The 23502-nt window shown below is 35.9% G+C and overlaps 1 protein-coding gene across 1 annotated transcript in view; it reads right to left on the reverse strand.

The window, feature by feature from the left end:
• LOC136828061 (putative E3 ubiquitin-protein ligase UBR7) overlaps positions 1 to 23502 on the reverse strand; it is a 30612-nt gene that overhangs the window by 1259 nt on the left and 5851 nt on the right. Inside the window, exons 4-9 of the mRNA XM_067085770.1 lie at positions 19730 to 19879; positions 19126 to 19228; positions 18055 to 18122; positions 17726 to 17888; positions 17354 to 17454; positions 16863 to 17031 (exon numbers count right to left, since the gene is read on the reverse strand). Coding sequence (XP_066941871.1) covers positions 16863 to 17031; positions 17354 to 17454; positions 17726 to 17888; positions 18055 to 18122; positions 19126 to 19228; positions 19730 to 19879 — 754 coding nt within the window. The remainder of the gene's footprint in view (positions 1 to 16862; positions 17032 to 17353; positions 17455 to 17725; positions 17889 to 18054; positions 18123 to 19125; positions 19229 to 19729; positions 19880 to 23502) is intronic.

The following is a 23502-nucleotide window of genomic DNA, read 5'->3' on the forward strand; positions in this document are numbered from 1 at the left end:
TTTACTGGTAAGTACAATAGCCCACTGAAAAATGGATTTATCCTATTCTGCTTCCCTGTACTGTCTGCAACCATGCCTTTTTTTTTTTTTCCAAGGATTAGGGAATCCCAATAATTACAAAATATTCCATAGGTAAGCCATAATTTACTGGGATCTTCATAATAATCATCAACATTTACAACACATCAGCTAATGAGAATCACCTACAGGTACGCCAAAACTTCCAGAGCACAAAGAGTATTACCAATTTACAAATTAAAAAGTACAGAGGAATGCTATGCATAAGCAACTGTATACAGAAACCAACACAGCACCTCTTTATTTCTGTTTTGTATTACCTGATTACGTAGAAGAGGAAATATGAACTCAAATTTGACTGTGACTTGAATGTAAATAAATTTACATACTATGTTGTTTCATAAAAAATTGCCATAAAACAATTGTAACTCAATATGAATCTGGCACAAATTAAGATTTAATTTAACCCGTGTAATTTTAATTACACCAAAACATCCTACAGACTCGAAGGATTCAGTCTGACATGAGGTGAACACTGGAGAAAAGTTAAAAGATTTGGAGGGCAGTGTACAGAATTTAGAAATCCTTCTCTGATGGCCCCTATGCTTTACTAGAAGTCATTTGAGAGTCCACAGATAAATATGCAAGGGGTGCATCACTATAGCATTCCCATTAAATTTGTAAAACTAATTGAAATTTATCATGAACATAGCAGATGCAAAGTTAATGCTGAAGGAATCTTGTTGGGAATTTGAAGTCAACAGTTGGTGTTACAGGGTAATGTCACCTTTGCTGATTATCATTCTAATGGATTACATAATGAAAAGTGGTTGTAAATGAAAGAGAAGGTTTAGACTGGAATATCATCAGACAGTTAAAAGATATACAGTATGCAGATTAAATCCAAGGAAAACAATACTGAGAAGGTTTAGACTGGAATAACATCAAGACAGTTAAAAGATATAGAATATGCAGATGAAACCAAATGAAAAACAGAATACTGAGAAAGTTTAGACTGGAATAAAATCAGACAGTTAAAAGACTCAGAATATGCTGATTAAATCCAAGGAAAACAGAAATTGTTCCCATACAAATACAAACCCTTGGGGGATTAACTTTCAGCAAGCTGGAAATCCGGCCATTAAGCTTTTGAAAGGTGTTTGTAATAGCTACAAATGGTAGGGGTGGAAGCACCACCCACCAAGTCAGTGCGCATTCAATTCTACCCAGTTTACTTTTGCCCGCCGTCTCTTCTAGACATGCATTTCTTTCTCTGACCTGCCTTTCGACTTTCTTTTCTGAGTTTGAATATACATACCACGTTGGAGCACCGATTCCCGTCTGTTCACCACCTCGTTCAATTCTGTCAAGCGAAGAGCACTAACAGCACTTCAGTGGATATCTAGAAAGGCGACAACCCATGTTCGAGTGCATCAACAGCACGTATATGGAGTGCCTTTCACTCACGTACGTTTTAGCTTGACATCTGGTAACGGCCAACAGAAGTTACCATACCATCTACATACGAGCAAATGGGATTGTTCTGCCAACTTTTACATCCTTCATAACGTAAGTTGACGGGGTCTTATTCATCGGTAGCAGTTGGCCTCCATTTTCAGTAAACATCCACATCACCGAACGAACGGCAAACACATAAGAACAAATAGATTGTTCTTCCAGACGTTTCCAACATACATCACAACCTTCATCGGTTGTTTTCATCATAATATCCAATGTCCATTTCAATAAGGGCTACAACTGAACGAATGAATTCGTTCTATCAGACCCCTACGGCCGTCATCGCATGAACTGATGGTCTTTCACTTGTGTTCAGCCAGAGACTTCGACGTCTTACAGGTAGGAAGAAATCTGTTTCATTGTTCACATTTGAACCTTGACTCTTGATTGTTCCTACACTAACATTAGCCTCTGACTCCCTGAGCCAAAGTAGATACAGTTCATTAGCATGTTGTGGTGTAGAATAGATAGGGAAATTAAATAGAAAAGAGAGAGAGAGAGAGAGAGATAGAAAGAGAAAAAAGTTAAGAGAGAGAAGGAGAGAGAAATAAGAGTAAAGAGAGAAAAAGAACACAGTGATAACGGCCAAATGCTTTGTGTCGTGTTATCAATACGCGAGATGTTTACATTGCAGCATATCGGTTTCAGCCATAAAAACAGTCGAAAATGGGAATAATGGCCTCGCGATTGAAGCCACAAACATGAGTCAGCACAGTCTAAATGCTTACAACAGCTGATTCTATAGCCCCGCTTTCTCCGGAAGGTGTTTTCGTGGAAGTTCCAGGAATTTGGGGTTGACCTAAGTGATATACTTCTTCAACCTCCAATCAATTATGTGTGGAGGGTCTTTCCTAACACCCTCCTAAGATCACCTCCTATCAAGTCCTCTAAGGAGAGATTTGAATCACACCCACTACAGTCCTTCCAATCAGCTACTTGAAGGGGAGGCTCTTGCTGATTAATCCTTCCAATAAGGCTAGAAGGAGGTGGAGATTTACAGATAGCAAGTTTCCTGAGGGGTTCAACGAGTGAGAGACCGACGAGAGACCAGAGTCAGAACTGTGTCCTTCAAGGAGAGTATTTCTCCCAATTGCTTCTGTTCCTATATAGACTGATTCAAGAGTGATTCGTTGTTATCGTGGTAACTTGTTAATTTTGTACTGATCTTATAATATTAAGTACCATCAAAGGAAGAAATTACCCATCTCGTCTCTATACGCCTTTCTGAGAGATATCAATATTTAAAGGAATAAATATATTAAAGATAGCACATCATCCGCGGTTTATCTGGAAGGACACAAACGAAAGAAACCAAGGTAAGAAGAGAAAGACTAAAATCTATGCAAACATAAAACGAAAGAAAGTAAAAAAGAAATAATAAACACCTTACAATTGGTGGCAGCAAAGTGATCCAGAAGCAGACTAAACAAACGAACATTAAGGAAATTATCAGTGCAATTATTTAAGTTACAGTGAAACGAAATTTTACAAAACGAACTTAGATTTTTTTACATTTAAAAAAATATATCAGAAGAAATAAAATACTCCAGCGCATAGCAGCTACAACAAGAACGCCGAGTGTGAATAAAACAGCTTATTGCGTCCCAAGCCAAAACATTTTGAACTGTTACCGCCAACAAATTGAGCAAGACGACAGCGATAATAAGCCCAGTGTTAGCGACATTGCATCGAGTGATTGAAGAAAAACAACGCATAAACTTTCAACAAGATTCCAAAGCCGGAAAAACTACAGCGAAAACAACGAGAGACGTAGTGATCCGACACAGCTAAACATTCACCGAATGAACGAACATTTAGCGATATCACGATATCAACAACACAACACAGCAAGGAATTTACTGTCCACTCTCTCTTAATAAATAAGTGAAGATACATTTTTTTGCATCTTGCTATAAGATTGAAAATTAAGAAAACTCTAGTGAATAAAATTTTTTGCATAAATACCAGCATTACTTCTATGATAAATTAATTATTTAGTAAATAATTTAGATAGGGAATTAGCTATTTTTTTTACTCGGTTGGTGATGATTATTTTTTATGTTATATATGTAATTTTGTGTACTTATTATAATGAATTTTAATGATATGATGCCCAATTTCAAATAAGAATTTATTTTGAGTATTGAAAAAGGTTTTAATTGTGCACTTGAACTCAATAGAGAATTTAATTTTTTTGTGTGACAATTTGACAAATTGGTTTTAATCTTTGGTACAAAAATAACGAAAAATTTTTTGATTGATGTACTCTGAGTGAAAAAATTTTTTTTGTGTGTGGACATGCAAACCAGTATTTGATGAATTACTGAACACTGTTAGACATTCACATTATGTATTTAAGACCGTCGAATAATTAGACGAAGTCCAATTTCAAGACTAAATTTAACCTGTAGTGCAAGGAAATACTAACAAATAATAACACAAATAACCAGAACCAAAATAGTGTTAATCATTCTAATACTACTAACAATAATAATAATAGTAACAATACTAATAATACTAATAATACCAGACATTACAATTTTTTAATATGAACCAGGCGTCGTCATAACAACCGCCACACGCTTTCTGTGGACAGGTGGATGATTCCAATCCTGACAAAAGCAGACTCGAAGCCTATACTGTAAAATCATTAGCAGATGCAGATAGTCGATAATTTCAGGGGAATAACAGATGAAAGAGCTTAAAGCATAAATGAAGCCTTGTTGCTCAGCTCAGAACAGGAGACGCACATAAAACTTGAATTCCACAAGTTTTAGCAAACTTAATAACTATGTAGAATTTAAAGAAATTTGTTTATCACTCTGGGAACCAGTAAATCAGACTGACGGTTTATATAACCTAACTAGATTTCTTAACCCACAATATAAAACAATTACAATTTGTAATGCGCAAGCGTGGAGAATGCAATAGAGAAAATAAGCTTAAGATTTAGAGAAGACAGGTATTACTATAGGAGACAAGGATCAGTTTGGGGCTAGTGCCCAGAAATTAGTTGAGCTAATGGTGCATGTAGCTAATAAAATTACCTGTCATTTGGAACCATATAATATTCTTGGAGAAGAGGAAAAGAAAGCTTCAGAAAATAAAACTTGATCCTAGAAAACAAGCTTCAAACATTGAAGACAATGAGAGAAGAAATCCAAAGGAAAGAGATAAATCTATCCAAGGAATTCGTGGGAAACAACAGAAGCACAAAAATGAAAGGAAAGTCAGAAATAATAATCCTAATTTTAAACTGAATAATAAATCCTATGATAATTCCAGACAAGCAGGAAATAGACCAAATACCTTTCCAAGGGAAATATGCCCAAAATACTAAAAGAAAATGGAATCCAGATCAAAGGGGAAGAAACAACCCAACAAAGAGTGGACCACACAAACCTTATAGATATGGTCAAAACTCAAACACAAACACTTCAACCCAAGTGAACTATTCCGCTCAAGGGCGAGGACCCAAGACAGTCATAAAAACAAGTGGGTATACAAATCATTTTACAAATGAGTGTAGAAACCTAGAATCTGCATGGTTTGTAAGAAAATAGACATTTAACAAAGAATTGCTGGTTTAAAACACAAGAAGGAAATAAAGAAATAGTTGAATTAAGTAGAAAATCCGCCAGCATCAAATAAGTCTTCAAATCAATGACAATTTATCCCACACAGAATACCACAAGAAAGTCCCTTCAAGAAGATAAATTAAGAGAAGAATTAGCAAACAGGAGAAGTGAAGGTTCATCCGCACTATCCATATTGCAGAGTAAAGAAGTTAGTATTTTCCATGGATGAAGAAGAAATAATCAGAAAGGATTTACCTATCATTAAAATTCCAATACAGAATAAATTATGTACTGTCCTTATGGATTCAGGTAGTACTGTAAGCATAATAGATAAACACACATTAACAGTGTTATTTTAGGCAAGTAAAGAAACGCTAATTCAGGGTCAAAGCAAGATAATAAAGGAGTAGCGGGTAAACAGATAAAAAGTTTAGGCAATGTGAACTTAGAAATAGACTCTTTCGCCACATAAAACTGTTGAAAGTTTTATAGTTCTAGAAGACAGGTTCTTTCCCGCACAGGTGTTGTTCTCATATAAATTAATGAAGAAATGTGAATTATACTGAATTGCCGAGAAGGAAGGATTAACGTTACACAAGATAATAAAAGAGTTTGATGCTTTACGCTTTGAAGAAGAAAAGTTTCACCCAAATCTGATCAATTTGTCTGAGACGACTCAACAAGCCAAAGACATACAGAAAATAACTTATCATCAAGAGAACAATCAAATTAAAATGAATGGTAACGGAAAGGAGGAATTTCCACAATTACAGACTAGAAAGATAAGATGTGCACATCCAGAAATTATACCCTCCAACAAAAGAAGTGACCCAGAAATAAATAAAGGTGATCTCCAGTGTTCTGAATATGACAAGGAACAAGACATTTATGAGATAATTATGAGATAAATACAGAACATTATAGCAATGTAGTAACTGGCTATGATAATGAAGGGAAATTAGTAAATGAGGTACTGTTGTTAAACAAAATAAAATAAAGCAGATATAAAATGATATAATAGCAGTAACTGAAGAAACTAGTATAGATGCAGAACATTTGTTACTTTGCAGAAACAAAAGATGAGGAAGTATGTTGTGTAAGCACTGCTGATGATAATAAAGTACAATTAATACTAAACAGACAGGTAATTTTTGCATCCAAAGTGTTTAACAAAATACATCTAAGGAAAAGAAGAGATAGGAAGTTAAAGATGTTCTTTACTAAATGAAGAGTTACCAGAATTTGTCAGAATGATAATTCTTAGTCCACATGAAGGGTGATACTTGTAGTTTATGTCCAGAACTACTCAGATAAACTAACACTTTATGCAGGCATTATCTTTGTAAAGGAATACCTATTAACAATCCATTACTAACATTAGAAGAAGAAGCATTTTTCTCTTGTAACTGGTCAAACATCTGAATTAAGCAAAGAAGTGAATAAAACAGATTTTCCAGAAAACAAAGATAGATTAATTCAAGTATTAGAAAAATACAGAGATGTAATAGCAATAGAAGGAGATAAATTAGGTAGAACAAATGTCCTAAGGCATAAATTGTATTAGATGATGGAACAAACCATTCTTATTCCTAATTACAGAGATTACCAATAAGCCAAAGACCCATAGTTGATAATTTGATAGAAGAAATGAAGAAAGATGGGGTAGTCATTCCTTCTAAATCTCCATATATTCTCCATTACTACTTTGTTCCAAAGAAAGATGGAAATTGGAGACTTGTGATAGACTATAGAAAGTTAAATTCCAAACACCATCCCCGATAGAATGCCAATGCCAGTGATTCAAGATATGTTAGCTCAGTTAGGAGGTGCAAGGATATTTTCATCTTAGATTTATTTAGTGGATACTGGCAAGTACCTTTAGACGAAGAGTCGAAACATTCACAGCCTTCAGCACACACATGAACACTTGCAATTTGAAGTCATGCCATTTGACTCACTGCCCTTTAACGTTTGTTAGATTAATGCTTCAAATATTAGGGATATAGAAAATGTTGCAGCTTACTTAGATGATGTTATCATTTTTAGCAAAGATTTAGAAAGTCACCAAAACATTAGAAATAGTCTTGGAAAGATTAAGAAGAGCAGGATTAAAAATCAAATTAAAGAAATGTCAATTTTAATGAAATCTTGGAATACTTAGACATGTAATTAGTGAAGATGGTCTGCGAATGCAAGCAGGCAAGATAAAAGCAAGAAGTTGAATATCCAGCTCCTACCAATTTGAAAGCATTGGAGAAGATTCCTAGAAATGGTAGGCTACTATAGACCTTTCATTAAAGGCTTTACATACAATAGCCAAACCATTAACAGAATTAACAAAGAAAGATACCAATATGAATGGAATAAAGAACAAGAGACAGCTTTCCAAACACTAAAGAGTAAATGACCAGGAATCCTGCACTAGTCTACCCAGATTTCTCGAAGGACTTTACTTAGCCTGTGATGCATCAAGTACCTGGGCTAGGGCTGTATTATTACAAAAGGACAAAACAAGAATGAGAGCAGTATATTATGCCAGTAGAGTTTTGAATGCTGCAGAGAAAAATTATAGCACAATAGAAAGAGAATGTTTAGCATTATACTGGGGTCTAAGGAAATTTAGACACATAATTTTAGGACATAAAGTCAATGTACTTACTGATCACAAACCAATTTGTGATTTGTTTAAGAAGAGAACTTTTACAAATAACAGGAAGTTCAATAGATGGTTCATTAGTGTGTTAGAATTTGCACCAGAATTCAGATATATCCCAGGAAAATTTAATACACTAGCAGATGCATTATCCAGAGCCCAAGAAGAAAAACAGAGAAATGTATTACCACTAATACTTTTTGTTTTAGCTGTCATGGTAGATTTAGATTTGAAAGAGTACAACACAACAAGGAATGGATACAGAAATCAGGCATATAATAGGACAACTAATGACAGATGAATCTTTTAAACCTGATTTTGTTTTAATCAATGGATTACTGTATAAAAGACCAACAGAGAAGAATGGTTATTCTCGACTATACATCCCGAAAAACACTAATCAGAGAAGTTTTAGAACTAACACACTCATACAAGTTAGCAGGACATCCAGGAATCAAAAGACAACTAGAATCCTAACCAGAAACTATTTTTGTCCATTGTAGTGAGGATGCCAAGAACTTTGTACCAAATTGTGTAGTTTGTAATCGACATAAAGGTAACGTGAATCCAAAAGCTCCTCTTGAAAAATACCCATCGGAGTTGAATCCATTTCAGGTCGTATCTATGGACTTTTAGGTCCATTTCCAACAACTGTTAGGGGAATAAACAAATATTAGTCTTTTTAGACTATCTAACAAGATATGTAGAGATCGATTTCAGTAAGAAATAAAGATGCATTACAGTAGCAGAAGCTCTTAAATCTAGAATTACACAGACATTCATGTCCCCAAGTTCTTCTTTCTGATAACAACGAGCAGAATTTACTAGTGAACTTTTAAGAAAATTATGAATTTTATGAGATAAATAAATGTCAAATCACAGCATATAAAACCAAGTTCAAAATGGAGCAGTAGAAAGAAACAAATCGTAAGATAAAGGATATCCTGAAAACTTTAGTTAAACCTAATACAGAAGACTGGGATTTAGCTTTGAAGACGTACAGTTTACTATAAACAATACTGTAAAATGAGACAGTAGAGAATCACCACACTACTTGTTATAATGGATACTTAGAAGAGACTACCAAATACGCATTATTAGATGATGCAACACCATTCCGACATACTTATAACTACGATGACTATATTGCCTGGAAAACTAGACGACATATGAAACGATCAAACAGACGAGGACTAGATTTATGAAGCTCAGAGTGTCCAAGCAAAGTACTATGACAAAAATACAGCTAAACCAAAATTGTAGTAGGTGCTCAGGTATATGTTCAGAATCATGTTCCAGAAGGTCCTAATGTAAAAAGTATCCGCAGTTCCGTCCTTACAGGGTATTAGAAGTGTTGAAGTTAAATAAGCTAAAGATCATATATGAGAGTGATCTAAAGGAAAGAATTGAAAAACATACCAATCATGTAAAGGTAATAAAAACAGACTTGGTCCAATAAGAGAATAGTTGAATTATTGAAAGAAGTTGAACAGGAACCAATAAATAAACAAATACAATTCTAAGAAAAAGATAAATTTATGTAAAGTGTTGAACTATTAGATATAAACAATGTGTAGGCATTAAAATACCTCATGTATACAGAATATCTGATAAGGCTTATTCTTACAGATACAAAATACGGTTCTTCTTGGTTATCATAACACTGCTTTTATGTGTCATCTGAGGTGGTGATCCGAAGGGTGCACTACTAGAGAAAAAGGATCTAGAAATTAATAAAGGACTTAGGCATAGTGAGTATTGACATTACATCAGTGCTTATCAATGAAATGACATTGAAAGATGTCCAAAGGGAATTGAAATCATTAATTAGAAAAGTGAAAATAACAGTGTTTTACCATTGTTGGAAAACTACAATGACATAGGAAGTGTGTTAAATACAAGATCCAAACGATCCTCTTACCTTTATAGGAACAGCACTTAATCAATTATTTGGAGTCACGACAGACTCTAATGTAGAAAAAGAAAGTGCCCAGATAGACAAACTGAGAAATGCAGCAACAAGAGGCATTGTAAGCAATAAGATTGCAGCTCTCAAACTTAAACAGTAAGGAATTGAAAAATAAAGGAATTTATTAATCAAGTGAACACAAATATTACCAAAGAGATTAAGATAATAACAGATGAACAACATTTAAGTACATTTATGAACAATGTTAGAATTGTATTGCAAGACCATAAAGATCTATTAAATGCCATTTTGTTAGCCTATAAAGGAATATTAAGTCCAACATTAATAAACCCAAAGAGAATTAGAGGGCATAATTAGTGATTTTTTGGTAGAAGGACATTATACCCCCTATGGTAAAGGATATAATGGTCTATTATAATTTGATAACCACCAAGGTAGTTAAGAATAAGATCCTTCTAATTCTACCTTTAATCAAAAAGAGGCAGATGTACTGATGTCCATACATCCTTTCCCATGTTGATAAAGGAAAACGTAATTATCTCAAATGTCAACCACATCAATTTTGGCATTAGAAGAACATGGACTAATGATGTCATTTATTACTGATGCTCAATTAAGAGATTGTATACTTTTGAAAGATAAAAGAGTATATTTGCAACCTTGACAACCTGTATGAAACTACTAATGCCTATCCTTGTGTTCAAGAAATAATTGAAAACAAGAATCAAGAGACAGTACTGTGTACACAATTATCCAAACATGATTTTGTTTCATTATAGTAGAACAGTCAGTTTTTGTGTTTTCACTAAGTTCAGTAACAGCAACTATTAATTGCCATAATATAAGTACTGAAATTAATTTCAATAATGTCCATGCTTTTGATAAGACTTGCAAGTTAGTTATTCTAATAAATTATATTATGAACCTCATGTCTTCACAGAAATCACAATCCATAAAAATAAGCCCTACATGAACTACTCTAGTGAAGTTAAAGAATTTAAACTGTCTCAGTTAGAGTTAAAACAAATAAATGAGTTGGCTTTAGTAGATGAATTTTTTCTATTACAAAGAAAATGTTTCACCAATTCTGTCTCTGTTCAATTTGGTCATAATCATTATTGTAATAATAGTGTTTGCAATTTTGGTCAAACGTGTGTAATTTCAAATGTTGAGCAGATTATAACAGAAATAAAGAGGACCAATGAAGAGTAAAGTGATCTTATACACATAATTTGCTGCTGAATTCTTTATGTATTATTATTGGCATTGTGTGTTAAAACAATTAACCATTTTACAGTATAACAATTCATTATATGTATATATATGTATGTATATGTATCTCTTTTGATTCATGATATAATATATGTGAATTTTCTACCATATATTCTTAATTGATTTTTTTTGCATTAGTGCATTGACACAGTTTGTGCAATTTAAATATTTTTTGAGAATTGACTTGATGGGAAATCATATAAATACTTTATTTTGTTTGTGATTTAGCAATCATCCATTGAAATATATTCTTTTTGTCACACTGAGGGCAGTGTGAGGTAGCGTGACCGAGTGATGTTGTGGTGTAGAATAGATAGGGAAATTAAATAGAAAAGAGAGAGAGAGAGAGATAGAAAGAGAAAAAGTTAAGAGAGAGAAGGAGAGAGAAATAAGAGTAAAGAGAGAGGCAAAGAACACAGTGATAACGGCCAAATGCTTTTGTGTCGTGTTATCAATACGCGAGATGTTTACATTGCAGTATATCGTGTTTAAGCCATAAAAACAGTCGTAAAAATGGGAAATAATGGCTCGCGATTGAAGCCAAGCAAAACATGAGTCAGCACAGTCTAAATGCTTACAACAGCTGATTCTATAGCCCCGCCTTCTCCGGAAGGTGTTTTTCAGGAAGTTCCAGGAATTTGGGGTTGACCCATGATATACTTCTTCAACCTCCAATCAATTATGTGTGGGAGGGGTCTTTCCCACACCCTCCTAAGATCACCTCCTATCAAGTCCTCTAAGGAGAGATTTGAATCACACCCACTACAGTCCTTCCAATCAGCTACTTGAAGGGGAGGCCTTGCTGATTAATCCTTCCAATAAGGCTAGAAGGAGGTGGAGATTTACAGATAGCAAGTTTCCTGAGGGTTCAACGAGTGAGAGACCGACGAGGAGACCAGAGTCAGAACTGTGTCCTTCAAGGGAAAGTACTTCTCCCAATTGCTTCGTGTTCCCATATAGACTGATTCAAGAGTGATTCGTTTCTATCGTGTGGTAACTTGTTAATTTTGTACTACCTTATAATATTAAGTACTAATTAAAGTGAAGAAATTACCGATTCGCTCTATACGCTTTCTGAGAGATATTAATAATATTTAAAAGGAATAAATGGTTACAAAGATAGCACATCATCTGCCAAGCGATCTGAAGGACACAACGAAAAGAAACCAAGGTAAGAAGAGAAAGACTAAAATCTATGCAAACATAAAACGAAAGAATAAAAAGAATAATAAAAAACATTACACATAGATTGCTTTGGAATCCTGTTCGTTTTCGACTACAGGTTGGTTTCGTTTACAGTGAAGTTCTGTAGAACCATACCATCCTACGCTTCCGAAACAGGAGTTAATCAGTCAATACTGATCGTGCACGCACGTGTGCAATCGAAATTCTTTTCCAGCTCCATAGATCTACAGATCAGGCCTACTCCTTGGTGCAACAAACTCGGTGTCCTCTTCTGCAATACAGTAGAACCTTGGTTCTCGACACTAATTCGTTCCAGAAGAAGTGTCGAGATTCGATTTTGTCGAATTCTGAGTTAATTTCTCCTATAAGAAATAACTGAAAATGGATTAATCCATTCCTGACCACCAGTCATTACCCCAACCTTGCCTTTTTATACAAAAAAACTTTACACAAATTACACTAAATAGGTTCAGAGTTGAATAACTTACCGCATCGAAGCACTTTTTACATTTTTAAATGCATACTGTATCAAAAAAGTTGGCCTATGACCAATGCGCCAGACATGATGGTATAATCAAAAGCCATAGGCTAGGCTGGTAACCTATAGGGCACTACCAGAATGTACTGTTAACAGGTACACATGAAAACTGTTGTTAATAATGATAACATTGAAAACAAGTTATATTATCATTACTTAGCTCATTAATACAGTATTTATAAATGACAGTCAGAGCAGCTCAGTTATCATAAAATAATAAATTTCCGAAATTACGTTTGAACTCGCAGCTTGTGCCACAAGCCGCCGAAGTTCGACGCATTTCGAAATTTTTCTTAATTTTATGATAACAGACATACGGTAATTCGTTTATAAATACTGTATTATTAATTTCATGATAATATGGCTTGTTTTTCAACAGCAGCAGCAGCAGCATGTGTGGGCTTTAAATGCTTTTAAATGAGCTGGAAGAACGCCACCAACAACGCTTAACCAGCGGCAGCCGCCTGAAACACTTTTTTTCTACAAACATCATATGATTCATCGGGTCGGATTCCGTTTGTTGTTTGAACCTGATAAAATTTACTCAACATTTCGTGTTGAACCGACATTTCGAGTTCTAGTACAGTCGCAGGACCGGGTTCTACTGTACCCTCTTAGCACAAATGATGAAGCCTAATTCTTGAAGATGGAAAGATGGGTCTTGGTCTACAACAAAGTCTCCCCATTCCTTCCCATTCTCTCTCAGAGAGGTGAGAGGACTTAGCCTAATGGTGAGACAACAATTATCCTCTCAGTTTGCACACTTCCCTCCCTTAGTGACTCAAAGCATCAACTGAAGGGCATTCACCTACACTTCAAGAAGTTAGGTTGGGTACTTAACCTAACTTAGCCTAGACTAAATAGTTCTAGCCTAACCTTACCAGACCTGCACTTCAATGTCCTGGAACTTTTTGTCTCATGGCATCAACCAGAAGATAATCACCTGCTCTTCAACTGACTCGGTTGGGTACTTAACCCAACCTAGACTAGCCTAACCTGACCTAATCTGCACCTCAATAACCTGGATCTGCTTAGCCTCCGCCCCCAGGATCCACAGATAGGTGTTCAGAATGTTGCTCGGCCACAAGAGGGGAGGGGGGAGCTAGTATCCTATCATCTCCTTGATTGACGGTGCAGGTGCACGAGTTTGCAGTAGCACACTCAGCACAGCGGTCAACCAGACGCATTCCAGAATGATGGATGTATGACAGACAAGTTCGGTCACTAGGGTCAGTGTTAGCGACAATTAGTCTTGACACCTCGACATTTCGAAGAATTGTTCAGTCTAGAAAGACGGTCAATTAATCCTTCAATCTTAACACACTGAAGCTGTTACTATTCGGCTGTCTCTACAGACCGTGTGCATAACAGCCACTGACCATGCCACATTGAAAATATCGCTTCTCGTCCGGTCAGCGAAGTTAGCAATGGTTGGACCTGGTCAGTACTTCAATAGGTGACCTCCTGGAGCACCGGATTTTGATGACATTTTCTGCATCCATGGTTAGAAACACTGGGGCTAGTCAGCACTTGGATAAGTGACCTCCTAGAAACTTCAGATGCTGTTGGCTCCTAGGATGCATATTTCGCATCCACGGTTAGACTTTCCTCCTCCAAAGATTTTTCATTCTTCGAAACTTTGACCAAGGCAGTAGGCTTCTACACTTCCTTTCTTGGAACTTTAGCAGTTCTTTTTAGGCCTTCAAGAGTCTCAAGATCCAAAGATAGACACTCCTTGGTGTTAGCAACGACACCACGGTAGTGCCATGGTCAACAAAAGGTCCTAGTGTCCTTTCATCTACTCTATTGCAGTGCAGATACATGAGTAGACAGTAGAACATTCAGTACTGTGGCCAACCAGACACATCCCAAGCAAGATGGATGTAATTACAATTTATTTGCTGAAGTCAGGAGATAAGGACAGTTGATCTTGGCACCTTGACTTCCAAAAATTTGTTCAACTCTGAAGAAACTTGATCATAGTTCATTTCTTGATTTACTGAAGTTGGCACTATTCTGTTCTGTCTTCTCACACCCTTGAACAAAGTAAGACATCTTTGGTATCCATTTACACCTGGAAGCTTACACCTTTCGCTGTTCTATATGTTTCAAAGGTGATCAGTGAAACTGATCATTCCACTTCTATGGTCCTGTGGTTCCAATGACAATATGACGTTCTATGTTGCCTCCATACAGACTAGACTTTCAGCCCAATGCCAGTGACTCATTCCTTAGCTTCGAATTGGCCGAGAAACATTGTCCAAATTGTCATTTCTCTGACTAGTGAGATGATCTAAAGAGTGTACCCCGCAACTTCCTGGTGGACATCAGTACCTTTCAGGCCAGATCTTTTGAGGCTAGGGGCATCGGTCTGTCCATCACATTCTGGAATAACCTGTCAGTCGAGTACTAAGGTGGAATGTAATCGTGCAGATTACATTCATCTCCTTTTACCTTGGGACGTTGCCCATAGGTCCTTGGACTCCTTTTCCTTGGATCCTATGGTGGATGCTCAACAAGTCATGTATTCACCCAGCTCTTGAGGGACAGGTTGCATCTCACCCAAGGTGTGCAGCTGGCCTCCTCCCTTTCTCCTGTCTTCCTTCCTCTTCCAGTTGGCAGAGGAACAGTGAATGAGCTGTCACATGCTGGACAGGCGTGCAAGCAGGTGATCTAGAATCTAGATGACTGAGTATCCTATCTATAATCTAGCTCCATTTGGATTAGTCGATGCAAAATCCTTCCTTCTTTCTAGCAAGGGGAGAGAGGGACTGACTATAAGCAAACCAGTTGGTTATTCTTAGCTTTATAGTCTCCGACACTATGGGTCCATCCAAACCTTTCCAAATCAAGAATATTACATTCCTTTAATTCGAAATATCCGGAGGTCTGACGATTGAACATCTCTCGTTCAATAGATCAGAGGTATGGTCTCCTTCCTTTGCTCTTCATGACCAGGAGAGAGTGCCCAGGTGAACCGAACTACCAGTCAGTTCAGATTTACTCGAAATTCTCCCTCCAAAAGTAAATCTCCCATATGTAAAGACCGAGGGTTTGTATTTGTGTAGGAACAAATTACAAATTTTTTAAGTAATTTGTATTTTTCCTAACATACAAACCTGAGGTATTTACATACAGGGCCCATCTCTTACCACCCCTCATTCTCTTACCTAGCCCAAAAGGTAATCTGCAGAGAATTGAATGCGCACCGACTCGGTGGGTGGTGCTTCCACCCCTACCATCGGTAGCTATAACCATAACCACCTTGCAAAAGTTTAATGGCCAGATTTCCAGCTTACTGAAAGTTAATCCCATATATCGAGACCTCAGGTTTTATACCTCAGGTTTGTATGTTAGTAAAAATACAAATTACTTTAAAAATTTGTCGTATTGATAACATTTAGACTGGAATAACATCAGACAGTTAGAGACTTAATATATGCAGATTGAAATCCAATGAAAAGAGAATACTGAGAAAAGAGTATGCACAAAGGACTGAGGTAATACACTAAGAGAATGGATTAATGATCTTCAGTCTTTGATTAAAAACAATGATATCCAATGCAGGTCTTCTCAAGCTGGATTTTATGAAGCTAAAGAAAAGGCAAATCAAAATTGGGCAAGCTGAATAAGATTCTGAAATGAATGAAGTAAAACTGCCCATGAAAGTAAGATAATATATGTATTACTCTAAAAGATAATATATGTATTACTCTAGTGCAGTATTTACAAATACGTCCTGAAGAAGAATAATAAGAGTCAAATGGTAAGACAGAATGAGAAATGATACCACAAGGGCTCCTTATCTAGATGAGATAATCAAGGGGAAACAGAGATAGCTTGGCCATGTTCTTTGCACCATTACAGGGAGAGTACAGTAGTACTGTAGGGATTTTGTCAGCCGAGCTCCTGTGGAAACAAGAAGAGCTGGAAGGCCCAGACCTATTTGGATGGGATGAGAACTATGAAGCAAGAGGCTGGAGATTTGTGGAAGTGAAAGCACAGGAGACATGAGAGTCATTATTTCATAGAGGACTTTTGCATGATGATGAAGTAATACCAAATGAATGGTATGAATCTGTATATTCTACAAACAGTATGACTGTGTGTGATATTCACACACAAGTTCAGTACTCTATAATAAAAGGACTGCAAAAGATCTAGGCTTACCATGAACCATTTCTGTACGAGTAACACGGTCTAAGGATGACAAAGCCTCTAGTTCTCTCTGGACAGGTGCAGTGTGACTCCGGTCTCTAGTCTTACCACTTTCTTCGTAGAATGCAACAGTATCTTCCTCATCTAACAGGTACATAATACCCTCATTCTTGTACTTAATCTGCAAGAAAAATTGATTGTTACAATTTAATACTCCACCTAATCCTTATATACCTGTACTTACTAAGATTCCAAGCTGCCTTTATAGATACAGTAACTTCATGTTACACATAAATTAGTTGCTGCCAATGGTTATGCTGTGGCAAGCTACCACACACATATATCATGACATTTAATGGTTACAAGAAATATATCACCTGCATCTCAAAATAAGATACAAATCTCACACTATCACCCAGATTACATCCTCTTCTTTATACATACTACACTTGCAAAACATCTACAGGAACTTTCTATCTTTTCATATAATTTCCTGTACTTACTTTACAGTCATCACAGGTACATAGTTGCTTTCGCCAGTGTTCGGGTAGGAATACAGCTCCTTCTGGAATGTTCTGCTTGGGGATGCTTAATAATTTACAACCTGAAATGAAAGTAAACTTATAAAATAAGCAATAGTAAGTTAGGCTAATTCTTTCTTGAACCAGATTTCAAATGCAGGTATATCACCATACCTTGAATTCAAAATATGAACTGGAATGCTCTGTTTACTTCAGAAATTTTCTAAAATCACATTATTGTATAAAAACATGATTTTAACATTTTTATTATTTTAAATAATAATACAGTAATGTGGCCATACATAAAATCACAACTTTAGCTGAAAGTTTCTCAGAATTAACACTAAGACTCACCTGATACATCTATTTTGGGGCCATCTTTGGAATCTTCTTTCTTCAAATCTTTTTCTATTTTAGGGCCATCTTTGGAATCTTCTTTTTTCAAATCTTTTTCTAACACATCTTTTTTCCCATTCTCTTCCACTTTTACCTGACCATTGTCTGTTATGTTTTCCTTCTGTAACAGAGAAAGGATGAAATAGGATTATTCTCATTGTTACAGCAGAACAGCACACCACTATTCTGACTGAATTGGAGATTGGAGGAACATCTGGTAAATCAGGGCTAAAATAAAGACTTGAAATGGTAACTATCATCATTCACTGATGAAAAATTAAACATACCTGAGAGTTTTCTGAGGATGCTTCTATGTCGACTGCATCCTTTGTTTCCTCAGACTTGACAGCCGTTACTGAAAACAAAAAAATTATTTAAGACATAGTTCTTACTTACCTAGTAAGTTAGAATTACAAGAAACACTACATTTCAAGAGTTACCCAAGTTTCAAGCGCAATTCTTCAGGATTTACTTATAGCCAAGATTGTTTTTCTTGCACATTCAAAGACATAGTGTCTGTGATACTAGATACCAAAATATGTACAACCAAATTACTCTGTAAATTAATTAATTTTAAAACTGACATAAGGTTACTTGTGAGCAGCAATGTGCTACAGAATAGAAGCATAATCACTGAAAAAATATATGTTTCAATATACATTTTAATATAAGGAATATAATATAAGGAAAACTATATATGATACTTGAAAAGAAACTGGATGAGAAAAAACATACCAGATTTCTTGAATGAACAGCAAGCACTTATATAATTTAGTCTAATATTATAGAGACTGAAAGAACTGGCATGCATTTCTTTTTCAACTCTGCAATGAAAGACATATAGAAAAACAATAGCTCAAGTTATTTCAATTAATTTTGTTACGTGGTCAATCCCCTTAAGATGAGTGTTTAATATCACCATCCAGCATAAAACAACTGAATGTGGTCACGTCACAACCCAAGCAGTTGCATACAAATTCCAATCAATCAAGCCAGAAATAACAGGATGGAGAGGATACGAGCCTCCCACCCAACTATTCACAGGTACATTTACTTATATGAAAGCATTTAAACAATTTCTGGGGTAATTTCAATTATTCAGTGTTCAAGGGCATGGTGAAATTAAAGAAGATATCGAGACAGGCAGGACAAGACCAAAGGAGACAAATAAAAAGTGCCCATAAGGACCACTAAAAACAGTACCATACTCCCTATAAAGAATTACCCACTGAAAAAAATAGAAAATTACTGGTTCGTTTTCATGAAAAGATTGCTATAAGTTTCAATGAGAATTTCCAAGCAATGTGTAACAAACAATACCCAACTTGTGCTTGCAAAAACAGCTGACTGGTACTTACCAGCTAATCCCGTATAAGATGCAAGGAACTTGTGCTTATTAAGGCACTGATTACAAATCATCTCAGCATAATCATCACCTGGGGGAACCTGAGTACCTGAATGCTGTATGGGAAAGAAAAAGTATTTATAAATTCTACATCTTAGTTCTTATTTGTATAGCATAAATTTCAAACAGTTTCAACATGGAACCAATATAACTATGACTAGTATTGTTGACTAATTTATCCAATAGCCTTTCTTAACAAGCGCTGACAATCGTTAACCTTTCCTATCAGAGGTTTTACGTGCAATGAATTCTCTCCACTTTCTTCTCTCTCGCACATTTCCTGCCTAACTTTCCACTGGTCCAGCTTTTCACCTATGCCTTTTCCCCATGACATTCTTGGACTTCTATACCTAATACTCTCCTAAATGTTCCTCTCCCCTTCTCACGGCATCACCAGCCCTGACAGATTGACAGCGGACAAGCTATAATTACTCAATCTCACCTTCTCACATGCCCAAATCACCTTATTTTTTCAATCTCATCTATTTTCCAGACTCTCTGCATCCTATCTCTCAGCAACTTCCTCATTCATTGTGTCTCTTTAAAACCTAACTCACCCTTCCATGGTACCAGTCTTCGCAGATGCAGCACTGAATCATTTCATCATCCAAAGTATCTTCAGGATCTGGATATGGCCGATGGCAGGTACAGTAAGCTCCTCTGAAGTTTTGATTATATTCATTTTCTGGGTTTTCTGGCAATTTTTCCTATTGGAGATAATATATAACATTTTCTCATCATTATACATTTTCAGTAGATTTGATGTAAAGATTATTCCGTTGCTGAGCCATAATCACATTTTGACTGATAGATACCAATAATTACTATCATTACCAGGGTACAGTACATGATGGAAAATATCAAGTCAGGTAATATTGTACACAAAAATAATGTTACCAACTTTGTCAAGTCAAGAGTAGGAGGATGCAATACGTTTGGTGAAGCCAGCAGCCTCAAAAATGGAGAAATGCATGAAATATGTTTATGGTAAGTGAGAAAAAAGCAGCCTGACGACAGGGTGAAGAGATGATGTGGCGGAAGATATAAATGCAAAAGTTTAGGAAGGCCCTTCTCAAAAAATCTGGATAGGGAACACAAGCAACCTATGAGGTCATATGAATATGAATTCTAATTTTATAAAACAACAAGACAAACATTTGCTTAGTTGTCAAATCTTAATAATACAGTAATTCAAAATCATGTGAGTGGGCTTTATGGTAAAAACAGAACAAAAAATGTCTTGTAAAAAATCTAGTTAGATACCAGCTACATCAAATCCTAACTGACATGGAGCTTTCAAGTGGTTAATCCCTGTATCTGCCAAACAATTCAGAACACTGAGAAACTTAATAATGTCACTGGGAACAGTTTTGTCTTTCTAAAATTTTTATCAAATGAAAACCTTTAACCTCATATTCACTTATATAAGAGATGAAGTGTAATGTACAAATTGCTAATTAATGCACCACACTTTATGAAATTTTGAATCTGAATCGAGTTCTTGATTAAATCACTTAATAATTTACATTCAGACATAAATATTATACATCCCCACAAATATGGTAGACAAAAAGGCTAAGTACAGTATTTAGAGTAAAAATAGATTTGAATAAATCATTAGCCTTACCAGAAAATTGCAACTTCTATAGTAAAAAATTTTTCATACAAACCCACCAATCATAATTAACCTTAATTCAATATCAAATTCCCCAGATATGTAGCTTCTGAAGTCTTGGAGACGAAATAAAAATAGCTGAAAAATCAACCATTTAGTGACAATATACACATGACCACCTTTGACCCATTATTAGGTAGAAACAGTTGGTTTCATTTTTTCATATAATTATACTGTAGATTGTAAGCTGTAAAACAGCCAAATGAGGGGACTGGGAAGAGGCAAATTCATTATCATTTACAGATTCATATGAAAAATTTAATAAAAAGTTCAACTGTATCATATAAACCAGTCAATCTTAATTAACCTGAATCACTATTTGGGTGGGAGGATGAGATTCCAATAGCTCTAGGATAAGCTAAGGACCAAAAAATGTCAGGAACCCCATGTCCTCAACAACTTCAAGGGAAAGCAAATGGAACTAAACATTAAAGTAGGGCATAGCTGCTTCTCGTCCATGCCTCCAAGATAAGTGATGGATGAATTAAGGGATTGAAATGAAGAAGAGGAGGAGGAAGCATGTTCAACTTCCACTGGATGCAAACCACGTCCCAACACAATATGCATAACATATTATCTAAGGAAGAAGTTGATAGAGGCTGACTGATACGTCCAATGACCCTGCTCTTAGGATAGCTGAATTCTCAAGATTTTTGAGACAGAAATCTAGAGGACCCTGATTTCCTGAACTGTTGCTTGGTGAGACAAACTTCCCCTGCTGACATTTATAAATGAAGAGCCTGTAATTGTTCAATTAAAGATTCCTAGTCATCTTGAGATGGTGCAAAACTGTTTTAAATTGGGCAAAAGAGATGATCCTCAGTGCTGCAGACAGCAAGAGTGTTAGTACAGTGACTCCAATTGCATCTTTGCAATTAAATCATGAGAGGCAGAAAGACCAATAAACAACCTGCCTCTGGTACGGGTGTCATCGCCTCATAGAGCATGCAACTTGCTCACTATACTGGAGGATGGTTCTTAGTCATAAGGAGGCCCTATCCAAAGATTCAAAGAAGCACTGGTAAAGGAATGAACAACTAAGGGAAGATTCCTCATTAGTGGTTAAACACTCCTATGAGGAACTCCCACCTTAAAGTGCTGAAACAACTATTTAAGATCCTTACAACCACCTACACCAATACATCAAGTTCAAGTACCAGTAACACAAACTGTGGCAGATACAACAATGGCCAAAAAATGGACATCCCAGAAGCAATCAGTTGCCTAAGAAATTTCTGCATAACATTCAACACTTCATCAAAAATGTACTCCAAATAGCGAGTCAAATCCAAAAAAGGAGATGAAGGTGCCTGAACAGACAGCATTAGCACTAGTAGACTTAGCATCAAAAGGGCAGAAATCAGTATAAGCAGGCACTATAGGAGCAGAAGTCCGAGTAACAGGTAAAACGTGCAGCACATGTGAAATAAACACAGTTGCAGGTAAGGTAGAAAGCAGTGCTTGCAAGATAAGAGGGTCTCAGAGTAGCTAGTAGACCGGCAGTGGTCCAAGCCATTCTCAGGGAATCACAGGCACTCCAATCACATATAGCAACCATCACAGGCATTACCAGGAGCACAATACCAACGCCAAACAGTCGATGATCTATATTTAACAGGGCCATAAAAATAAGCCAAACGTTACCAGGCAGTACCTGGTAAAATCTTTAAGGAATTCTGACAAAATTACACCAAAAATCAAATACAATATATAGTCCTGAGGGAAGGTGCAACAATATACACCCCAGCTAATAATAAGATGTGATTTATAAGTCAGAAAAAGTATATAATCAATTTTGGCAAAAGCACATTCATAATACAGATGAAAATACAATGTCATCAAGGGTAGAAATGAATGACTTAACACTACAATGTAAATGTTATCCAGACAACACAAAAAACTTATCAAGAAAACATATACCATATCTGCTGGTGTATAAGACACAACCTCACATAAGATGCACCCCTATTTTACAGGGATATTTTGTGGAAAAAACATTTTTAGTATGTTTCATCATATATTTATTGAAAGATATTTTAAAGTTATTTTGTAGGGAAAAATGTATGATTCTGTTTATAAAACATGAAATACAATATTGTGAGAGTATACTGGAATAAAGTAAGGTAAGTGTAAATCTACATATGATTTCATACTTTATTCCAGGAACACCATTAACTGTAATAATTACGCTTGTTTTATTATTAGCAACAATTTTTGTGCCTATCCAGTATGCTTGCTTCGTCTAACATCGTAATACAGCCGCACTGGATGCAAGGTATTTTTTTGATACATTTAAAATAAAAAAGCACATCTAATACACCGGCAAATACGGTAAATCCTTATTAAAAAACAAACCATCACTGGTACCTATACATAATCAACAGTGGTGAACAAGAAACATTAAGCCAAAATGAATTAAGAGGGTAATTAAGCAGAATAAAGTGGAAAAAATGGAGTAATTCTGGATGACAACAGAGCAAAAAAATACAAACAAGACCAAGGAACTGGTAGAGAAAAAATTAAAAGTGGAATGAAACATTAAATTTCTCAACTTGACAAGCTAGGAAGCTCTCATGGCTGTTGTAATCATCAACAAGACAAGAAAAAGAATGAGGATGGCTATTTGTACATAATGGTAGGTCTAAGGGGCACAAG

Source organism: Macrobrachium rosenbergii, chromosome 42, assembly GCF_040412425.1.
Source record: "Macrobrachium rosenbergii isolate ZJJX-2024 chromosome 42, ASM4041242v1, whole genome shotgun sequence".
Taxonomy (NCBI): Eukaryota; Metazoa; Arthropoda; class Malacostraca; order Decapoda; family Palaemonidae; genus Macrobrachium; species Macrobrachium rosenbergii.